We start from the raw sequence: 23,151 nt of genomic DNA, 5'->3' as shown, positions 1-23,151 counted from the left end.
ATTTGAAGAATACTGAGCACTCGTAATTAAGCAATCAATCACGAGATGCTGTATACTCTGAAAACCATTAGTATTGAGCGCAAAAAGAATAAATGTAAACTTTATTGTGGCAAAAAAATTAAATAAAATAATTTGATAAAGTTCTCAAGTTACAAATATAAGGATGTAAGTAGTATACAAATGGGTGTTTAGGCGCACTTGTTAAGCCGTACATAGGCACCTAAGCTTAGCACCGTCCCGTATATACGTAACTATGTCGTCACACTCCAGTCTGGCAGCCTTCCAGCTGCTTGGCAGCATCCCGGCGCGGCTATGCACAAACACACACACACACACACACACACACACACACACACACATACACACTCATACACGTACACCTAAATCAGCATATGTAAGATGTAACTCAATGTGTGTTGCGCATATTTTTGCAAATTAATACAGCTGAATCCAAGACACTTTACCAGAACTTTACTTCCTTTCTTACGTAAGATTTTCTCAAGAATATATGTTGACGGAAATTTAGTTTTTATAGCTCATCAGCATAGAAAGCTCCCGCTATAGGCTGAGAATTGTACTCTTCTAAGAGATATGTTCTCGGATTGTTTTCTTGCTCTTCGCATATTTTGAAAATTTCGTGGGCTATTTAGCAATGTATTCTTTGTCAAAGACTGTAGTCTGTTTACTAATTCTGACGTTATCACCAGTTTTGAATTTCGACCGACGTGGATCAACCATTTTGATTTTGTTATACACGGTAGATACAGTGTGGCAATTATTGAACTCTGTGTTTAAAACGTAAATTAGTTACAAACTACGGCGTGCACACACTTTATTCAACATGTAAACGTCACTACATGTATTCGGATTTAGGTTATGACATGTTCAATACTCCCGCCATTATTGCCGATGATATGAGGCACATGAATAGCGAAATTCTGCACGACCCGCTGAAGTGTCGGAAAATCGATGTTGTCGATGACCTCCTAAATGGCTGTTTTCAGCTCAGAAATGTTTTTAGGGTTATTGCTGTACATCTTGTCTTTAATATAGACCCGCAAAGAGGAGTGGCATGTGTTCAGATTCGGAGAATATGGCGACCAACCGAGGCCCCTGCCAGTGGCCTCTGGGTACCCCAGAGCCAGAATGCGGTCCTCCAAGTGCTCCTCTAGGACATCAAACACTCTCCTAATTCGATAGGATCGACCTCCGTCTTCCATGAACAACATCTCGTGGAAATCGATGTCACTTTGGATAATGGGAATAAAATCTTCAAGTATCATCCTGTATCAAGTATCACATTGCACACGTGTCACCCGTTGTGGGTGAAAAGATTTCTCGATCGCGAAATGCGGATTCTCAGTCCCCCAAATGCGCCAGTGTTGCTTATTGACTAGCCCATCCAAATGAAAGATGGCTTCATTGCTAAACCAAACAACAATGCACGTACTAATTCCCATCATTCCCTGCGTTCAACTGTGTAGTTTCAACGTCCTAAGGCAAACCGTTCAGAAATTATCACGGTTTTATTTCATATAGTTCAATATCATGTGTTACGTCCACCGGCCACATTTTAATCGTTCTGTGTTTCATGTGATTATCCTGTGTGTCCATATCTTGTATAGTGATAATCCATTTGTAGGAGCCCTGAGCGGTAGATTTCTTGAACATAACACTTTTGAGAGTTCTGTTAAAGCGTTCGACTACGTAAGCTGTCAAATTTCTAAAATTGGAGTAATGATTAATTCGGAGGTTCTGCAGTAACTTTAAAAAAGTTCAGAATTCTTTCGCTGGATCAATTTGTAAATGCACTGGGATCGGCTTGCATTTTGTGTATATATTTTTAAGTGCGTCTGCAATTGTGACACCAGTTTTAGTCTTCAGAGCGGCAACCCATGCGTATTCGTAATAAAAGTCAATTACTGTTAATAAATATTTATCTCCAGAATTCCATTCTGAATATGCAGTCATGTCAACTAAGTATGTATGATGAAGATCATCAAGTCCTTTTGTGAAAAATTTCCTCCTAGGACACATTCGGGGAGAAGGACGATGAACCTCTTGAGCAATGGCACCTTGCATCACTCTCTCTTCTTAATCCGTTCATCATGGAAGACAACATACCTTTGAAATCACAGAATTTTTATAAAATGATTGCTTTCATGGAGTGGTGTGCAGATAATATGTTAATGTACTTGATAATTTTTCTTGCTGGTAGAGCTATCACTGTCAACCTTCAAGTCGTATGCATCAATTTCTCATAATAACGTTGAAAAAATTTCATGCAGTTCATATGTTCCATGTTTCATGATGACTTTATCCAATATTTCTAGATCACCTATATAGCTGCAGAGGTAGAAATTATATTTATCGATGTAATATTTGGGATGTAATTAAATGTGAAAAGGTTCAGCAGAGCAATTTCTTTAACACGTGAGGATAAATTTAACACAGTATTGAAGACAGCAGTTGGAAGTGAATTTTTACACATCAGACTTAACATTACGCCGTGCTCGATATTCATTTTTTGTTTACAACACCGTCCAACAAGACTGGCTGCTCTATTTAGAATTCAGAAACTTTAAACATAAATGACCACCTTTCTGGCTGTTAAGTGACTGAAACGTGTTGTAGTTATATTTTATCACACAGTTTTTCAGACATTTTACTATTTGTGGAGGAGATGGTAAAGTTTGAATGCTATCGAAATTGTAGACAATATTATCCTTTTTTTGTAAGTTACCAAGTGTGATCCTGGTTCTTCATTGCTGTTGAGATTAATACCTGTACTCTCACAGATTTTAGGCCTTTAAGGTGAAGTATCTCTCACAAAGACACCTCGAAAGCTTTTTAGCGTAGTGGTGTAAGTTGATGTTGGTAAGTGGTCTTGTAGGAAGCTTGTTTATAGAGAATTTCTTTTCTCGTTCCATTTCTACCTGTTAAGTGCAGACCGAAACCATTTTTCCTGTATGGATCTAAGTGCAGACCTTTCCTTTCACGCAAAGCAAATGCTTCAAGTACACTTTAAAGCCTCAACACTTCAGCTAACTGCTTTCCACCACTTTTGACATTATTAACAGCTTTAGCAATTTCAACAACACCTCCCGTTAGTCCTCTGAGTGCCGATAAATCGGCAAATATTGGAATAGAGGTATTATTCCACCTTTTTTGGGACTGGGTATTATTCGCTCCCTATCTAGTAATTTCTCGATGGCTTTCGTCGGTGCAATTTGTGAAACAGTTTCACGATCGGCTTTCAAAACTGTCCATCACATTACTGCCTGGCTTCACATACTGAAGACCACTGTCTGATGTCTGTCAGGCACACTGCCTGGGTGAGCCGCGTACGCTATGTCACATTCTCTAAACGCTTCATTTGATGGATTGATACCAATGTCACCTCTTTTGAGCCGTTCCTCTAACTTTGTCCCTGGACCACTGTACGAGTAACCAGGCAGCAGCAACAGCAACAGCAACAGCAACACTCTGTTGCTGGTGCTAGATCCTCATTACAGCAATGACATTGCTGATAAAAAGTATGTGGAATCAAAATTACACTCATACTACGACGTTATTACAGGTTTCATCGATAAAGTACATCGGTTATGTCAGAAATAATGGACGCGAATGGTGAAGACCTGCCGCCTAGAGGAAAAGTATATCAGAATTCTGAAACAAAATCTTATACTGATACTCTCTGGGCAAAATTATTGCCGCAGATGGCTTCTTTCTTTTGAACCACATATGCCACTGATACAGAAGTATATTTCAATAATAAACGTTTAAGTGTTTTTCATGATCCTACTGAGAATCATGACACTTGCACAAAAGCTTATGTAGACAAAGCGGTGTAAAAGGAAACACATTAGATGTAACTGAAGGTTCACTTAAGGTCAAGAAACGAAAAATATTGGTAAATTAGCAGGTCACGATGCAGCTTCGAAAAAATATGTGGATGACACTCGAAGAAGAATTGAAAATTCTGTGCAGCGTGTGAGAGAAAAAGTCGATTCTGAGTTGGCAAAGCCGCAAAGGAGGGACACAGTAATAAAAAATTATGTTAATCTTTGTTCCAAAAACTGCAAAATCAATTTAGCAGCTTCAGTGAGCTAAAAAGCAATATACGTGTCTCTATGGCTGTAAAGGTAAAAGAGTTTTTTGACCTGCTTCATGTAACAGAACGAGTTTTAGACGCTCAGAGCAAACCTATCACAAATGTACGTGAGCCGATTTTAGACTCAGATGTGAAAACGAAGGGATATTTTGAAAAGCAGGTAAACTTGAGGTTTTCTTTCATTCTTAGAACTGGCAGCATTCCTCCCGGAAATCCCAAGAAACTGGCTTACGTTTTACACAATGGTCAATACATGTATATATTACCCTACGTTCGTGAAGTCATTTTGCGCTCTATTAGCCCAGATATTGAAACAATTGTCTTTCAACTGAATGGGAGCATCCACTAACTTTCGATGAACACAGAAATTGTTGTGAGCAAAGGGAGACAGATTCAAGTTCAGCTGAATCGATCGCGTAACTGGAAGTAGTTCACTTCAGAATTCGACTACCGGGTTATACAGGATGTTACGAAAAGGTACGTCCAAACTTTCAGGAAACATTCCTCACACACAAAGAAAGAAAAGATGTTATGTGGACATGTGTCCGCAAAAGCTTAATTTCCATTTTAGAGCTCATTTTGGTTTCGTCATTCCAACGTGATCAAATAGTACATTTTCACAATCAACACGTATGGGCTGACGAGAATCCGCACGCAATTGTGCAATCACGTCATCAACACAGATTTTCTGTGAACGTTTAACCAGGGATTGTTGGTGATGTCTTGACTGGGCCCCATGTTCTTCCACCTACGCTCAGTGGAGCACGTTACCACGATTTCATACGGGATACTCTGCCTGTGCTGCTAGAACATGTGCGACACAACATGTGGTTCATGCACGATGGAGCTCCTGCACGTTTCAGTCCAAGTGTTCGTACGCTTCTCAACAACAGATTCGGTGACCGATGGATTGGTAGAGGCGGACCAGTTCCATGGCCTCCACGCTCTCCTGACCTCAACCCTCTTGACTTTCATTTATGGGGGCATTTGAAAGCTCTTGTCTACGCAACCCCGGTACCAAATGTAGAGACTATTCGTGATCGTATTGTGGACGGCTCTGATTCAATACGCCACTCTCCAGGGCTGCGTCAGCGCATCAGCGATTCCATGCGACGGAGGGTGGATGCATGTATCCTCGCTAACGGACGACATTTTAAACATTTTCTGTAACAAAATGTTTGAAGTCACCCTGCTACGTTCTGTTGCTGTGTGTTTCCATTCTATGATTAATGTGATTTGAAGAGAAGTCATCACATGAGCTCTAACATGGAAAGTAAGCGTTTCCGGACACATGTCCACATAACACATTTTCTTTCTTTGTGTGTGAGGAATGTTTCCTGTAAGATTGGCAGTACCTTTTTGTAACACCCTGTATAAACTGAGGCAGTTACGTAATTTCAATTCAGGCGGTGACTGACCAGTTGACAATGACAACATGCTTCGGAATTATCCTGTGGAAAGAAACATTAGTCTTAAAAAATAGGTCATCATAACTCGACAGAACATTAGAAGAAAACTATTAGATTTTCATAAAAGAGAAGCTCAAATCAAGTCTTTTCTAGGGAAGACATTTAGACCCGTTTCACAGCCACAAAGAGAACTGATTTCTCTTAATAAAGGACGAGTTCCGAAAAAAGAAAACATTTACACTACCGCTCCTGCTGCTGCTGTTGATGCTGCTGCATGGGACGGCAACATCAATATGTGTGACGTTAAAGGATAAAAAAGTGAAAAGACACGAAACACACCCGTTGCAGAGGTTGCAGCAGGTCGACTGCTAGTTTCATATTTTAATAAACCAATAGGTAGAACCCCTTACACTGTGTGTGGCATCAGATTCGATCCGTCAGAAGGTGGATGGGTGACTGAAAGTTCACCAGTGGAAGGCGGTGGAAATGATTTAAATGAATTTAAAGATATCCGGGAACTAGGGAATTAAGCAGTTGACTATTCAAAATCAGGCCTATGTATTACACCGCCCGTGATCTCCAAAAATTAAGCCACAATTCTCAAAGCAATCAATGAGGCAGCATTACCTGCCCTTCAAAACTGTAAGTGCAGACAGTGGGTACGATACACGCATCATATAGCCGTTGATTGCCATACTTCAGTCTCCAAAACATGACGCCTCCCTCGCATCTTCTGCAGCAAACGACGACGACAACTACGACGGTGACGACGACGAAGAAGAAGAAGAAGACACTAGAGACAATGACGAAGATGACAAATACAAAGTGACAAAGCAGCGAAAATCGAAAGCGAAATAGGTGCGGGAAAAGGAATGTGCTATGTACCTGGAAAAGAGGAAGATACAGAAGAAGGAGAAAAAGATTGGCGTTAAGGACGGAAGAGCTACTCCAATAAATAACGTGTTGACTATATTCACCGGAGTAATCCAAACGAAATTGTCTAACGTTTAATTTTCCAGCTTGCTTCAAAAACAGCCGGCAACAACTCTCATGATAATGAAATTATTTCAATAGAGGAAGAACTCCGAGAAGCCGCTATTATTGCTTAACATATGAAAATAAGTAGTCTACAAGCACTTCATTTCATATATGTTTGTAGAAATTTATTTGTATTCTACTTCTTCAATAAACATTTTCTCGCTTTAAAATCCCTTGCTTTTATTTTACTTTATTTTATGTTTTTCATTGTTTTCCTTTTCCCTGCGTTTAAAGAGACGAATCGAAGGATGTCCTTCATAAAATACTACTGCAACATCTGGCGCACGCTAATATACATGTGTGTGTGTGTGTGTGTGTGTGTGTGCATGCGCCTCATGTGCGTAGTTGCGTTGGGCTGCTACCAAGCTACTCGAAGGCTGCCAGACTGGGATGAGACGTCACAGGTACGTATATATGGGGTGGTGCTAAGCTTAGGTGCGCAAATACTGCTCGAAAACTGTGCAAAACACCCATTACTATAATATTGATGTAATGTACAATTTATTCTCTCATACCTGGTTCATGATTGAGACAATTTAAAATTTTTCTTTATTCTTCCTGGCATTACTAGACAGGACACGAGGGCCTCTGTGGTCACAGAACCTCGCTGTGCTAATTAATATTTTTGGTCCGCTCTTCTCGTGGTGAACACCGTTTCACTTCGTCATGCCGAACCATTTCGTGCACAGCAGATTGTAGGCCTACGTGTCATGTCTTTCGCGTCACGATGTAAAAGAGCTTGTGCGGCAATCTGAATAGGTTTTCCTGCTTAATCAGTCCCCCTCAGAGCAAATAATTACAAGCTCGAAGAAATCTGCGAAACAGCAGAAGTACAAAATTTGAAGAGCATATTCCTGTTTTCAAGTGCACGCAGTGAATATGATAAGTGTCTTTTGTGTGTACGCCTGTACTTCCTTATAAGACATTATGTACATGTTCTGAATCGAGGATGTTTTCCTTCCAGAGTTGAACTCAGTTAGAGGAGAGTTCAACGCCACAATCACAACCACTGAGGCGACTCCAGCTGCGCTGAACACCACGACACAAAATACAACCCTACTGAACGCGACACACTCGAATCTCGGGAGGTTAGTACACGGAGAAGGTAACAGCGCCTATTATTATCTTACTCTCTCGTCTTAGCACATTTCCTGTTTGCAAGTACAGCGATGCCTTTGCCTATGTTCACGTGTCTTCAGTGTTTTCCATTGCTGCCATAAATGCTATGTTCGCCCCTATTGCCATACCAGTTTCCTTTCTTACATTATTAGAACGTAAGAGTTCACGGTCCTGCAGAACACCTAATTCTCCAACTGTCTGATATTTAGAGCTAAAAGCACGGACTTATTATGCGTATCTGTTATGTCAAACACATTTTGACGCTTGAAGATAGACGCTAAATGTCCAGCATAAAAAACATTTAAAAAGTTTCAAAAACTGTCATTAATCCATTAATGTATGAATTCAATAAGAACCCCTACGTATAGTTGCCGTAGGGACCGCGAAGCCAAGATTACATCAATTAAGAAGCGTTTTTACAAGATATAGAAGTATGAAACTGGAATTTCCCTATACATCGTGTTAGCCATTGGGAGCACGTCAGCAGCGCCATCTGCTTCCTGTAACGGCCGACGACTAATGTCAACACACAGTAACGGAAGTTCCATTCATCGGAATCAGTTTCAAGTGCAATGTGGTGTGCAAGTATTTCACTCACCACAGAAAAACATAGGCTAGAAAATTTTAGAGGAGAAACAATCTTTTAGGCATTTCTTAAACAAAGTTTCATAAAGAGAGCTACTCATAAATAAGGAAAAATTTATTTGTATAGCTAAGTAACAAATTAGTTAACAATAAAACATTCTTCAGCATGAATAATCCTAGTTACATTGTTCACTATTACATGTTCTAAAATCCTCAGTGATGTTCATTGTAATCTACATAAGAAACTTTGAATATATTCAAATACTGAGGAAAATAAAACATTTAGAATCCACATTAAGAATAATGGATACATTAACTATAATTATAACATTTATATGTGTATATTATTCTTTTACTGACAATTATATTAAAGGCTGCAAATGGAATTTTGTCAATGATATTATACCTTCGTCATGAAAGATTGAGGAACAAAAAGAAACGGCAGAAGATAAAAGAAGGGATTTTAATAAAAGAATATTACTTCATAATTAGAAAAGTGGGGCCAAGGATGTTAATCGGATAGATAAGTATATTTTGATTAACGTATTTCATATCACATCATCTAGGGGAGATGTGAGCAAAACGCGACACTTAAATTTTTTTACGTTAATTTCCATATTTAAGTACAGCTTAAGCCAGGACTCAGCTACAGTTTTCATCAAACTAAGTTTCAGTAAGTGATGTAGTAATGAACCAATCTCATGTAAAATAGTTAAGTATACCGTTTGGTCAGACTAGTTGGTAAGACAGGACAGTTGGAACTTTCCTTGTGATCCATCTTTCGAAGATATGTATTTCAGCAAAAATAACAGAAAATCGATTTATTGTGGCATAGATATGTTATGCAGCACTGAAATTATGATATATTCAACAATACAAGGGAAGTGGAGCACGGTACTATCCGCCGCGCACCATAGGATGGCTTGCAGAGTGTGTATGTGGACTTAGATGTAGATGCAGAATATAAAATTTAATAACTGAAAGCTATTTACAAAAATCACATTCACATTCTTCAGTCATCTGGTTCAACAGTACTGCCAGTTTCATGAGCCCAGCCTTCACATTTAGAGCACTTAATCTAACCTCCCAGAGATTTTCAGTTGGAGGACAAATCATTGCAGCAGATATATTAGGCATCTCGATCGTTCTCGTCCTCCTCGGAATTGCTGTCCACTCGACCAGAATTTCTTGATGTGGATGACATTGCATTTTTGTCATTTTCCCAAGGAATTTTTAGTGTTTCCTATTTCTAATGACCTTGGAAAATTTCTTTCCATAGCTGCTACTGAATCAGTCAGTTGTTAGTAAAGAGAAGAAGTCAGCATTGCTATTTAGTCCCGTCTTTGTCATTTGTGTTTCAGTTCCTCTGCTTTTAGGGAAGCTTTCAAACTTTCCTCAAAGATGCAATGAATGTTAACTTTGAGGTACTCGGTCTACCCAACTGACGTCTGTGATCACGCTCATAGAGTTTTATTCTGTTAGTACTAAATTGGTTGTATCAAGTGTGGCAAGGGTGTTGGTTGCTGTTCAAGTGATTAACTGGCCTGTCGGTAGTACAAGCTGGAGCATACATCCACATACATCCAAGGGACAACATTTGAGTTGAAAGGGAAAATTCCTATGCCACAGAATCCATTTATGGTTGTTTGAAAAGTGGCGGCCGTGATTAATGCTGCGCCATACAATTCCCCATCTTAGCTGATAATGACAGCATGACCTGGATGATTCCGAATCCAATTGCTTCAACAAAATAGGATATGCTTACAGGGGCCATGCAACTAGTTGCTATCGATGTGCTGTATGCGGCGGAAACCTCGGCATTATGACGTTACTCTTCCGAGTGAAATCAGTTACTTCCAGCCTCTTTCTGTGTCTTGCATGACCGTCCAACAAGAGAAGAACAGGCTTTTCTCTTGATGGTCGGGAAAAATAAATAAATGACTCGAACCATCTAACGAAATTTACCTTCCGCATCCACCCAGATGAACTTTATCCTGCAATACTTTCAGGTGGTGCCTTGTCCCAGAGTTCTGGCAGTGCCATTTCTCTAAGGAAAACAAACGTTACTGGCAATAAAGAAGCACCAACAGCACTCATGCAATTTTCTGCAGTGGCCAGAACCCCTCGTTCAGACGAGGAGAGACATCCAACTTGTCCTTCTCCTCTAAGTGCCAAATATTTGAATGTTTTCTTGGGCTTATTTATAATTCCTGTTTCATTTACACTGTAGATTCTGTCCGGAGTTAGGTCGTTCTTATCATAAATCTGCTTTACAAGTGAAAATACTTGAGCACAGCAGGCCGAATGGAACGATCTATAGACGTGGGTTCTCGAGTACGCAAACTCAAACGTGGCGTTTTAGATATGTTTTAAGCCTTACTTTACCAGCCATGTGTTTCTGTTTGCTGAAAGTGCGAAGAGGGTTATTTCTCTCGGCTGATTCATAGGCTAGCCCGCTCAGTTCATTAAGGCTTAGGCCAAACAATTTGTTTTCGATAGTAATGACATGATCAATTAGTTCTCCTTCTTGTGGAAGAGAGCGTGTTGCCTGATATCGACCCAAACCACATCGCACAGATATTCTTGCTTGTAGAGTACTAAGTGGAACTCCATATTCCTAGGATGGCTTCAGGTAATCCATCTTGCCCTATAAAACATCCTTAAGGCCATGATTAATACTTTCCAATCTCCATGATTGTCATTCTGTAGTTCTCGTATACTTTTCGTTTACCAATTAATCTGAAAATATTAATAAAGTCGCGCGGGATAAGCCGAGCGGTCTTGGGCGCTGCAGTCATGGACTGTGCGGCTGGTCCCAGCGGAGGTTCGAGTCCTGTGTGTGTTTGTATTTAGGATAATTTAGGTCAAGTAGTGTGAAAGCTTAGGGACTAATGACCTTAGCAGTTAAGTCACTTAAGATTTCATATACATTTGAACATTTTTTTGAAATTAATAAAAATACATTGTTTCGTTGTGTTTTTGTTGACTAACTAAAGTAACATGAATACAAAAGACATTAGTTGTAGTTACATGCATGACCACCTACTGCATTTCCTTATTTCTTTACAGATCAATAGAAAATAAGAGATTCCATTCATGGCTTATAAAGTAATAGTAATATGCTCTTTCACGTTTTTCCCTTGAATTTAAATTTTTAATACACGAAATTAATTTATGGTATATTTAAATAATGATACGCTTCTTAATTTCCTTACGAACTAATACAACATAAGAAAACAATAATTTTCTTGACATATGGACTTATGAACTTTTGCTTTTTCGTTACCTCCCATTCGAAATAAAAACAAATAAAATCACATCTACCATTTGTATAAATAATAGTTATATTGTATTTTTTTCATCTTCATACTCCAAACATACTAAAAAAGTAAAAAAAATGCTTTGTTTGTAAGTTATGCAAATTATTGAGTTTAGTCGGTTAAAATTGTGCACTATCCAGTTTTTCTCAACCACATGTATCCCACTTTGGCAAACTCTGCATTGTAAAGCAAATATTCGCGCCAAAAGCGACTATTCCAAAGTTATGCTACATTTATTTAGTATTACTAAGCATTATTAACTAACATCAGCTTACCATTTCCCTTTCATTATTATAAGTAGGTAAAAATAACAATTAAACTGGAGCAAAATAGTTTAGTAGAGCTTGGTATGTATTAATTATGAAGCAAACAAGCCTTTAAACTAAGCACAACAAACATCTGCTCCCTGGGTACTGACGTTGTCGAAAAAGGAAGTGGTAGCGTACAAAAACCGATGGATGGCAGCTCCTAATGAAAAGACAGGGAGGACGTCTCACTTTATCTGACTAGCCCTTTCTGGCAAACTCTCTCCTATCTGTCACTGAGCATATGTGAAGTATGTGAATTTAGAACAGATCTGTATCTGTTTCGATTAAATTGGCCATTGACATATGTGAGGGCACATGGAATGACCTAAGACTCACTGCAGTTATTAATTTCGTGTTCTGTTCTAAATTCTCGTTACATAGTTGGAACATGTTACATTACGAGAAGGGACTAACACTGAATTTATACTAGATATTAAGAAAAGATAGAGGGTCAATGATCACAAACGATTCTCATTTATTTGTTTTTAAGACATATGAGTACCATCGCTCTTCACAAAAAGTCATATAAGAACTGGTGATACAAATGAAATACAGATAGCGATAATAACGATATAGTCTTAAGAGAAATTCGTGAACATTGGAGGTGGTTCTACAGATGTATTTTGCCTTATGTGCACGGTGAGTAGGAAGGGCAGTAAGTGACAAAAGCAACGAAAATAATGCGCTCAAACTCTTTAAAATTAACATGTGGTAGCTGTACTAGGATTCTGTGCATGTTGATCTATTGTAATCAGACCAATTGGAGTAAAAGAAGGGGGAGAAAAACATGTTAAATAGTGTATTGGTGAAAAACACCTTGAATTCTATGAGAAATTTATTGCACATGTCAGTACTCACTCAGCCCATAGTTTTATGCACACAGAATGAAGCATATTTTGGCTCACTGGATGCAAGATACAGTACACGGGACAGTTTCTGCCTATTAGGACTACGTTCACCACTATTTTAACTCAGACAATATATTCCCAAAGAAACGGATGCAAGGTAACTAAATGTGACAGTTGAAAGTGATGGTATTTTCATTTATACAACTCAGGGAGAGCTTCGACGACGAAAGCATGGCTACCGACAAAGAATCAAAACTAAAACGTAAATGAACACGTTACATCACACAAATACAGAAAGAAAGCTCTTTCAAATTTTCAAGAAAAAACACGAATTTATTTCAGAGATAGGCCAATACAAGAAACACTAAACTGGTGGATTAATATAACAAACGGGGTGGCGGACAGGTTGACACACTGGACCCGCTTTAGGATGGGCTACAGTTCAATTTTCCGTCCCTTCATTCAGATTTGTGTTTCCCATAATTTCCCTACATCTCATCTCTCCACGCAAATGCCGGAATGGTTCCTTTAGAAATAGGCATGACCGATTTTCTTGCCCATCCTTTCGTAAGATGTCGGACTGAGAGCCACTGGAAAATTCCTCAGGAAATGTAGACCACCAATAAAGGAAGTAGGTTCGACCGATACTTTAACGTTGCTAGTCAGTACGAGATCCGTGCCAGATAGAATTGATAGAGAAAATAGACGAAAGTAGGGTGTTTCGTTAGAAGTTTGTTTTGTAAACCCGAAAGCGTCACAGAGACGATCAAAAAATTCCAGTGGCACACGCTGCAAGTGAGGCGTTCTGCATGACGGTCTGGTTTGTGGTTGAAATTACGAAATCATACGTTTTTGAAAGGGTCAACTATTATATTCCTTCCTCCTACATACATCTCGCGAAAAAGTCTTGAAGCTAAAACTGGAGCGTCTAGCTCATACAGAGGCTTACTTGCATTGTTCTTGTCACTAACTATTCACGGATGGTACAGGAAAGGTGTGAGAGGATAGTGCTATACAAAGTATCTTGAACCAAACGGTGCAATGTGGCTTGCGAGTGTAGATGTAGAACTTGTGATTAATATAAAATGTTCGCGTCTGAATAGGATCTATATGCACACGTGGATGCATCTTCTCACACACAATGGCGGCCCCTGGCCCCAACCTTGTTCTACACGTAAACGTTGTTTAAAAACAACTGTAAATGTGGCTGCAGAGCGCTTAACTGAATTTTAGTTCTCTATGGACATCTATCGAAAGCTGTTACACGATGAAACAATAGCTCAGTGTCTAACTCCAATCCCTTCCAGCAAGCTTAAGGAAGATACCGAGTTGTACTTAACAGATACCAACCAGAAATAAGGTGGCTACCCATTGGCATAATTCCGTGGGCCTATCCTCGCCAAGGATGGGACAGTTCCGGCGGGAGGTGAGAGGAGGAAAGGGGCAACCAACACCAACGGCATGTGTGACTGTGCTATGCAGTACGAGTGTTAAATATGAAACGCCAGTTTTCGAGCATCAGGGTTTCCTGTTCTCTTGTTGCCTGGTTCTTCACAGAGAGATAGTCTGCTACTTTCTTCTTTGTATTATAAAACTAAAAACCCGCCTCGATTGCCAAAAAAGCACCTAGTGTTAAGTGTTAACCCAGGTTTCGGTGTAGATAACTACACCTTCTTCAGAACAACAACAAGAAGGTGTAGTCATCTACGCCGAAACCTGGGTTAACACTTAACGCTAGGTGCTTTTTTCGCAATCGAGGCTGGTTTTTAGTTTTTTAAAGTATTAACCAACGATTGCTGACGCGCTGCGATGTTGAAGGTTCTTTCTTCTTTGTCGTTCAGACATGTTTGATCACACTGGAAGAGTCCGTCACCTAAACACTAGGTAATACGGTGTTGGAAGTGATCGCCAACAGTGCACCACTTCATCTTCAGTTGTAGCAGCAAATACAGAAATTGATTTTTCGAACGATACTCCACGTTATTAGAGGGCTGAGCTATTTTGTTTTTCTGCTTCTAATGGAGTACTATGGAATGGGCATTTCATTGTGTTTCAGGTCTCCAGACATGTACCTCTACAAAAATTAAAAATTATTTAGGAAGTTTGTTTTATCGACTTCATAATTGAAACTTTGTATGTAGCCTCTTATAACCACGCCATTGACTTCTCTTTCTTGTAATAGCTGTATTTTCTAGCAGCGTCAGACAATTAATTATATACCGTGAAGTCTCATGTGCGGTGGTCACACTGCGTTGCAGCGAATTCGGTCGACTGAAGGGTCTCCAAGACCTGCGCGAGTGCCGTCGCTCCAACATCATGGGCTCGCTGGTGCAGAACGCGTCGCCCTTCCTGTTCCCCTGCACCATCGAGTACTCGCTCATCTGCGCCGTCATCCTCTACGCCATGTGGAAGGACGTCAACGCCTACTCCAGGGGCCGACAGAGCTACTCTGGCGCCTACGGCAACAAGATCAGCACTACCAAGGTATACTGACGCCCCATCCACATACTATATACACTTCATAATGATGACATATTTCTTGCTAGTCTCCTGTGCCGTCTTTTAAACTGATTTCTGATATATAAAGTGCAGTATCTATGTCGGATGTTAACTCATCCTATTCGCCACTGTTGGCGGGGGTAGGCTGCTAGGGATACATAATTCCGCTCTTCAGCTAAAAGCTTTTAAAAAATATAACAAAGACGAAAACAAATATTATTAACAGATGAAAAATTTACAGATGCTTTTAAACTTCAAAATTATTAATAAGAAACATTATGACTGTTGCTTTTATTTTAAAATTAAAATGAAAGAACTAAGAGCCAGAAAGCAAAAACACATACGTTTTAAAAAATACATCGCCGAAAGTTGACATTCTTTTAAAAAACTGAAGAAATTGCTCTGGGAGAAATGATCTGGGGAGGAGGGAATGACTTCTATAGAATTGAGTGGTGTGGGTAGAAAAATACAGCGGTCTGTTATGTAGGAAAAATGTGGAGATGAAGGTAGGTGTTGGGGTGGATCGTAGATTAGAGGTTAGATTAGATTAGATTAATACTAGTTCCGTGGATCATGAATACGATATTTCGTAATGATGTGGAACGAGTCAAATTTTCCAATACATGACATAATTAAGTTAATTTAACAACATAATTAAGTTAATATAACAACTTTTTTATTTTTTTTTTTTTTTTTTTTATTTTTTTAATTTTTTCTTAATTTAAATCTAAAAGTTCCTCTATGGAGTAGAAGGAGTTGTCACTCAGAAATTCTTTCACTTTCTTCTTAAATACTTGTTGGTTATCTGTCAGACTTTTGATACTATTTGGTAAGTGACCAAAGACTTTAGTAGCAGTATAATTCACCCCTTTCTGTGCCAAAGTTATGCACACTGCTATTACTTTTGAATTGGGTTTGGTTGTTAATAACAAATTTCATATGAGACTACATATACTGAGAAGCTACTGTGAATATCTCTGGATCCTTAAATAAATATCTGCAGGATGATCTTGGGTGGACTCCAGCTATTATTCTGATTACACGCTTTTGTGCAATAAATACTTTATTCCTCAGTGATGAATTACCCCAAAATATGTTGCCATATGCAAGCAATGAGTGAAAATAGGAGTAGTAAGCTAATTTACTAAGATGTTTATCAGCAAAATTTGCAATGACCCTTATTGCATAAGTAGCTGAACTCAAACGTTTCAGCAGATCATCAGTGTGTTTTTCCAATTTAATCTCTCATCAATGGACACACCTAAAAATTTTTAATGTTCTACCTTAACTATATGCTTCTCATTAAGGTCTATATTTATTAATGGCGTCATACCATTTACTGTACGGAACTGTATGTACTGTGTCTTATCAAAATTCAGTGAGAGTCCGTTTACAAGGAACCACTTAGTAATTTTCTGAAATACATTATTGACAATTTCATCAGTTAATTCTTGGTTGTCAGGTGTGATTACTATACTTGTATCATCAGCAAAGAGAACTAACTTTGCCTCTTTCTGAATATAGAATGGCAAGTCATTAATATATATTAAGAACAACAAAGGATCCAAGACCGACCCTTGTGGAACCCCATTGTTGATAGTTCCCCAGTTTGAGGAATGTGCTGATCTTTGCATATTATGAGAACTGCTTATTTCAACTTTCTGCGCTCTTCCAGTTAGGTGCAAATTAAACCATTTGTGCACTGTCCCACTCATGCCACAGTACTTGAGCTTGTCTAGCAGAATTTCATAATTTACACAATCAAAAGCCTTTGAGAGGTCACAAAAAATCCCAATGGTTGGTGTTCGGTTATTCAGATCATTCAAAATTTGATTGGTGAAAGCATATATGGCATTTTCTGTTGAAAATCCTTTCTGGAAACCAAACTGACATTTCATTAGTACTTCATTTTTACAGATATGTGAAGCTACTCTTGAATACATTACTTTCTCAAAAATTTTGGATAAAGCTGCTAGAAGGGATATTGGATGGTAATTGTTGACATCAGATCTATCCCCTTTTTATGCAAAGGTATAACAATAGCATATTTCAGTCCATCAGAGAAAATGCCCTGTTCCAGAGAGCTATTACACAGGTGGCTTACGAGAACAAGCTTTTAGTATTTTGCTGGAAATGCTATTTCCATGTGAGTTTTTGCTTTTGAGCAAGTTTATTATTTTCCTAATTTTAGAGGGAGAAGTGGGTAAGATTGCAATTGTATCAAATTGCAAAGGTATGACCTCTTTCATTAACAGTCTAGCATCTTCTAATGAACACCTGGATCCTACTATATCCACAATATTTAGAAAATGATTATTAAAAATATTTTCAACTTCTGACTTTTTGTTCATAAAGTTTTCATTCAATTTGATGGTAATACTGTCTTCCTGTGCTCTTGGTTGATCTGTTTCTCTTTTAATAATATTCCAAATAGTTTTAATTTTATTATCAGAGTTGCTGATTTCAGACATGATACACATACTTCTGGACTCTTTAATAATTTTTCTTAATATGGCACAGTAGTTTTTATAATGTTTGATAGTTTATGGGTCACTACTCTTTCTTGCTGACAGATACATTTCCCTTTTCCCGTTACAAGATATTTTTATACCTTAGTAAGCCATGGTTTGTTAGATGGTTTCTTACAAGTATATTTAACTATTTTCTTGGGGAAGCAGTTTTCAAATACAAAAGTGTCATGAAATAAATTATATTTTAAACTGGCATCAGGTACACAGTGCACCTCATCCCAGTCTAACTGCTGTAGGCTTTCCATGAAATTCGCAATTGTTAAATCGTTGACTGAACGTACTGCTTTGGAGGACTGTTTAGTATTGCTGAATGGAGCTATGTCATATATTGTAACTAGCTGTGCACCATGATCAGAAAGACCATTCTCAACAGGCTGAGCATTTATCTGGTTAAACTTCTCTTGGTCTATAAAGAAGTTATCTATCAGTGAGCTGCTATCCTTTACCACCCGAGTAGGAAAAATTAAATAATGGGGGTCAAATTGAAAGAACCGAGTAATACTTCAAGGTCATTTTTCCTATTACCCTCTTTGAGAGACTCTACATTGAAGTCCTCACAAATAATAATTTGCTTCCCCCTGCCTGACAGATAGCACAACAAGTAGTCTAAATTGTTTTCAGAAATAGATGAAAATTTCCCGATGGGGACCTATGTACAGTTACAATTATAAATTTGCCTTTATTTAATTTAAGCTCACAGGCACATGCTTCTTTATGTTTCTCTACACAAAACTTTTTTGTTTCTATACTTTTTGCACAATGATAACTTCTGACATATACGACAAGACAGAAAATGAGGAGCTTGGTGTTTGGACCGGTTAGTGGCATCAAGAGCAAATGGATGGGAAGAAAAAGGAGAGAGGAACGATTATGTGGATAAGGGTAGATAGGGAAGAGTTATAGTTCGTAGGCCGGATAAATATCAGGGTGAGTCTCATTGTATGGTAGTCCGTTGAAGGTGCAGTGCATTGGCTGTGTCGTAAGTGTTGGTATAGGGACGATAGGCTGTGCTTGTAAAGGCGCCCAAGTATACCGGGATTGGTGATCAAAGAGGAAACAGTACAGTTATTGGAACGCAGTGTAGAATAGGCGAGGGTGTTCGGTGTGGGTAAGGAGGGGTGGGATTTGTTGAAATGGTAGAGGATCCATGTAGGGTAAGATGAAAACAGATGTGGCGAGCTAGGCGAAATACAGGATGTTCAAGGAGTTGTTGAGAGTTACATAACTGATGGGGCGGATACCAAAGCAACATACGCATAGGAGAGGATGAGTCAGATCAAGGGTTTATAGTTGTTGAGTGTAGTGAAGGGTTTTAATCTCTAAGCTCGACCAGTTAGTAATTCCAGTAGTTTTGGTCTGTTGTGGGCTTTCTGTTGGATGTTTAATAGGTGAGATTTCCACATCAGTTGCTGGTCGAGGGCTACACAGGGTATATTAATGTATATTTTAGGGTATTAGTTAACTGTATATGACGGTCGTAAGTGGTAAAGTAAAAGTAATTGAGACGTAAGGACTCCGCAAGGTATTTTAGAGAATTAGTCAGCTGGATATGACGGTCAGAAATGATAAGATAAAGACATGGAGACGGAAGGTGCGGCTGGTCAGTCCTATAATTACTGCTTATGTTTCGAAGAAGTTGATCTTGAGAAGCCATTGATTGCACCTGGAGGTAAACTGGTTGAGATGCATTTTGAGCGATCGTCAGGTTTTCTGAAATATGGGATAGAAGGCGTGAAAAGCGGTGTCATTAACATAGTGATGTTTGTATATTAACGGAGGTGGTTTGTGCATATCGGCAGCGTAGACGAGATAAAGGAGCGGAGAGAGGACAGAGCCTTGGTGCACGCCTGCAGTGGGATGGAAAGCTTGGGAATTGGTGTTGTTAATAGTGACAAAGGATGGGCTATTAGATGCGAAGGCTTGAAATTTGAATAGGAGACCCTAATGCCATGTGTGGTCATAGGTTTTGTCTAGGGCTCAAGGGAGACAAAAATATTAGATTTACAATTTTCGAACTGGTGGAATATGAGATGAATGAGGTACAGGAGCTGGTCACCAGACAAGATGTTGGGATGGTGTTGATTAAAGTGTTCATGGATTCGTCAGAGAGGATGGATTCGAATACCTTGATAAACACTAAGGTGAGGCTGTTGGGACGGTAAAAGGAAATACAATAGGCGACTTGTGCAGCTTGAGAAAAAGTGGGATTTTTTGAAGATTTCCACTGTTCAGAATAGCAACCTGTATAAAGGAAAGTGTTCTAAAGGGTTGCAAGGGATGGAGCATTCATTGAGGTGCCGATAGGTAATGCATTCGTGGTCAAGGGAACTGTCGACAATAGCACCATGAACTTTATCACTAAACACATTTTTTGTTACTGAAAAATTGTGAATACAAATGTGGTACTTTCCGTTATAATTACGCGAGTCCAAAAAATAAAAAACTGTGCCCTATCAACTAAAACTTAATCAAACAAACACTAAATCCACTGGCGGAAAAAAAATCGCAACACCAGGAAGGAGTTTTGTGACGTAAACGAAATTTGGTAGGCGAGTTTCTGCATCTTAAGGATGATGTCTGTTGAAATTTCGTGCCAGTCGTGAGTGACAATAGCAGCGCCACTGTGAGGATGCAAATCAGTTTTTTTTTTTTTTTTAATACACGATGTAGCGGTCGTGACCGTTAGTTATCTTTGAGAGTTTATGTTAGACAGAAGTACCTTTGAGGCGACAAAGACGTTATTATTAGTACCTCACTGAGTTTAAAGGAGTTCGTGTAATACGACTATGAGAAGCTGGATGTTCGTTCTGGAATAATGCAGAAATACTTGGAAACAATGCAGCCAACGTAAATGACTGATGGCAGCGGTGGTCACGAGCATGTACGGTCACAAGATGACCGCACTCCGGACGGCCACATGGCACTACGAGGAGGGAAGACCATTGTACTCGGTGTATGGCTCTGGAGCGTCTTACTACATCTGCAGCCGCAATTTGACTAGCTGCTGGCACCACAGTGACACAAAGAGCTGTTATAAGTCGTTTACTTCAAAGAGAGCTCCGAGCCAAACGCTCTGTAGAACGCACTCTACTGACCCCAAACCACATGTTATGACTTCTGCACCACTTGTTAGCAGCAGACGCACTGGCTGCCCGAAAGACTGAGATGGCGCGGAATTTTACAATGATTTATTCAACTTCCTTCACAATTTCTCCCTTATCGTCGCTGTCCAGCCCTGTGGATCCTTGCGCCTGGCTGCTGCTGTGTAGATTCTCCGACAATGCGCGCAACGCGCACCGCTGATCGCACTCGGGAGCCTCAGGCCACCAGTGCTCCGCTGAAGCCAGGATGCCCTGTGATTGAGATGAACTCGTCGCCGTGAGGTCAGCTGCCAACGCCTGCTGCACCGGCGGCAGTCGCGATGTCTGGGAGGTCCAGTCATGGACAGACCGCGCGCCGTGAGGCCGGGTTGCCGTGTGAAGTCCAGGCGTCAGTCTCCAGTGGCCCCTGTGACCAAGACCGCGCTGCGGCCGGTCCTGCTGGAAGTTCTCGCTCTAGTTAGTCAGCCACGGTGCCGACCGAACTCGAGCCGGCCTCCAGATCTGAAGTTGACATCTGGCGGCGAACGGAAGACTCCTGTGAGCTGGAACAGACTTCCTGAAATGTCACCTACGAAGATTGAACATTCAGACACACACCACGTCCGGCCTCAGATCCGAACTGCTTCCTAATGGCTTCTGTCTGTTGCTGCCTACGCTCCACTATTTATATCCGGCAGGAGGACGTTTTTTACCCTCGGAAATAGCTTTTTGTTATTACTCCCGCAATACATTGCAGCGTAACTTTGCGTGCGGGCCTCACTTCCCTTTACTCAGCATTCTCCAGGCTTCGCTCAGCGCTCAGTCTGTGTGTGTCCTTGCGTCATTCTGTTGGTAGACTGCTGCTGTCAGCAACGCTATCTGTGCCTACCTACTTCGCAACGTCTGGGTCGCCGGCGTGCCTCTGTTTTGCCATTCTCCACTGTGTGAAGCAACGCTTACTACATGTGGCCGCAACACATGGTAATCAGTCTGTCTGCATGCTAGACGCTCTGGACCTATATCTGGGCTTACGGTCTGACGTGCTATTTCGTATGACAGCAGGGGCGCTCTCGTTGTTATCCGACGCACCCTGGCTGCCAATTTGTACGTCAATCTGGCGATTCGACCTGTTAAGCTGCCATTCATGAACATCATTCTAGGGGATGTTTTCCAAAAAGGTAACACTCGCCCACATACTGCTGTTGTAACCCAACATGCTCTCCAGAGTGTCGACATGTTGCCTTGGCCCTTGGAATACCAGGTCTGTCTCCAGCCAAGCAGATATGAGACATTATCTGAGGTCAACTCCAACGTCATCCACAAACAGCATTAAAAACTGTCCCCACACTGACCGACGAACTGAGGAGGCGTAGAACTCCATTCCACAAACTGACATCTGACAACTGACAACTGTATAACACAATTCGTGCACATTTGCATCCTTGCATTCAAGATTGTGGCGGCTATTCCCGTTACTAATGTACCAGCATTTCGCATTTGCAATGGCTCTTTTCGCGCTTACATTAACCTGTGATCTTACAGTGTCAATCACTTAAATAGGTTATCTAAACAAATGTACTCCCAAAATTTCGTTATTCTACATAAATTATTTTTTGGTGTTGTCATTTTTTTCGTCAGTGTATGTGAACTTGTAATGCAGATTATAAAAAAGTTAAACAATTTGATTATTAAATTCAAATATTTTGGAAGGCAGGTGCATCTTGCGAAAGAACCAATTCGCTTCCTGAGGCAAGTCGTTTGCCGCAAAACCAGCAGGATCTCCGCTGGCCCAATAGACGAAGCAGCATAATACAGAGGGAAATTTTTTTGCGACCAGGATGGTTTTATGCACAATGATCTCGGAGTCATACAGGAAATTTATGTCTTTAATAATGTCTTGAGGACGAATAGTAAAATGAAAATTCCCTTTAGCTTTTCATCATGTTTTTAATTTAAAAACGATAAACAGTCCAGATTTTTTTCTGATCTTTCTTATATTTTTAAGAATGCTCTTGTCTGAAGAACAGATTATTGTACCTGATAGTCCTCAACCCCCCCCCCCCCCCCCCCCCCGCTCGCTCCAGACTGGAACGAAATAAGAATTTTAAAAAATCCGTATAACCGATGTAGGAAAACTACGACTATTCTATACATTCTATATCTGTTTAGCCGCATGACGATTTGAAATCTAATGCTATCGATACAAAATCAGTGAAATGTACCGTCTCGTTCGAAGAGGTCGTTTTAACTGGAGTTACACAGAGGCTGTTAGGAGGATTTAAACAACAACACCAGCAGTG

General features: G+C 39.9%; 1 protein-coding gene across 2 annotated transcripts in view; it reads left to right on the top strand.

Annotated features, from left to right (window-relative positions):
- Nucleotides 1-23,151, top strand: part of LOC126354785 (proton channel OtopLc-like) — a 223,333-nt gene that overhangs the window by 178,902 nt on the left and 21,280 nt on the right. For both annotated transcript variants that reach the window (XM_050004692.1, XM_050004693.1), the window contains exons 8-9: nt 7,526-7,649; nt 15,000-15,225. In XM_050004692.1, coding sequence (XP_049860649.1) covers nt 7,526-7,649; nt 15,000-15,225 — 350 coding nt within the window. The remainder of the gene's footprint in view (nt 1-7,525; nt 7,650-14,999; nt 15,226-23,151) is intronic.

Source organism: Schistocerca gregaria, chromosome 3 (assembly GCF_023897955.1).
Source record: "Schistocerca gregaria isolate iqSchGreg1 chromosome 3, iqSchGreg1.2, whole genome shotgun sequence".
Classification (NCBI taxonomy): domain Eukaryota; kingdom Metazoa; phylum Arthropoda; class Insecta; order Orthoptera; family Acrididae; genus Schistocerca; species Schistocerca gregaria.
The sequence above is the reverse complement of the archived record's forward strand: the minus strand, read 5'-3'. Positions and strand labels throughout refer to the sequence as shown.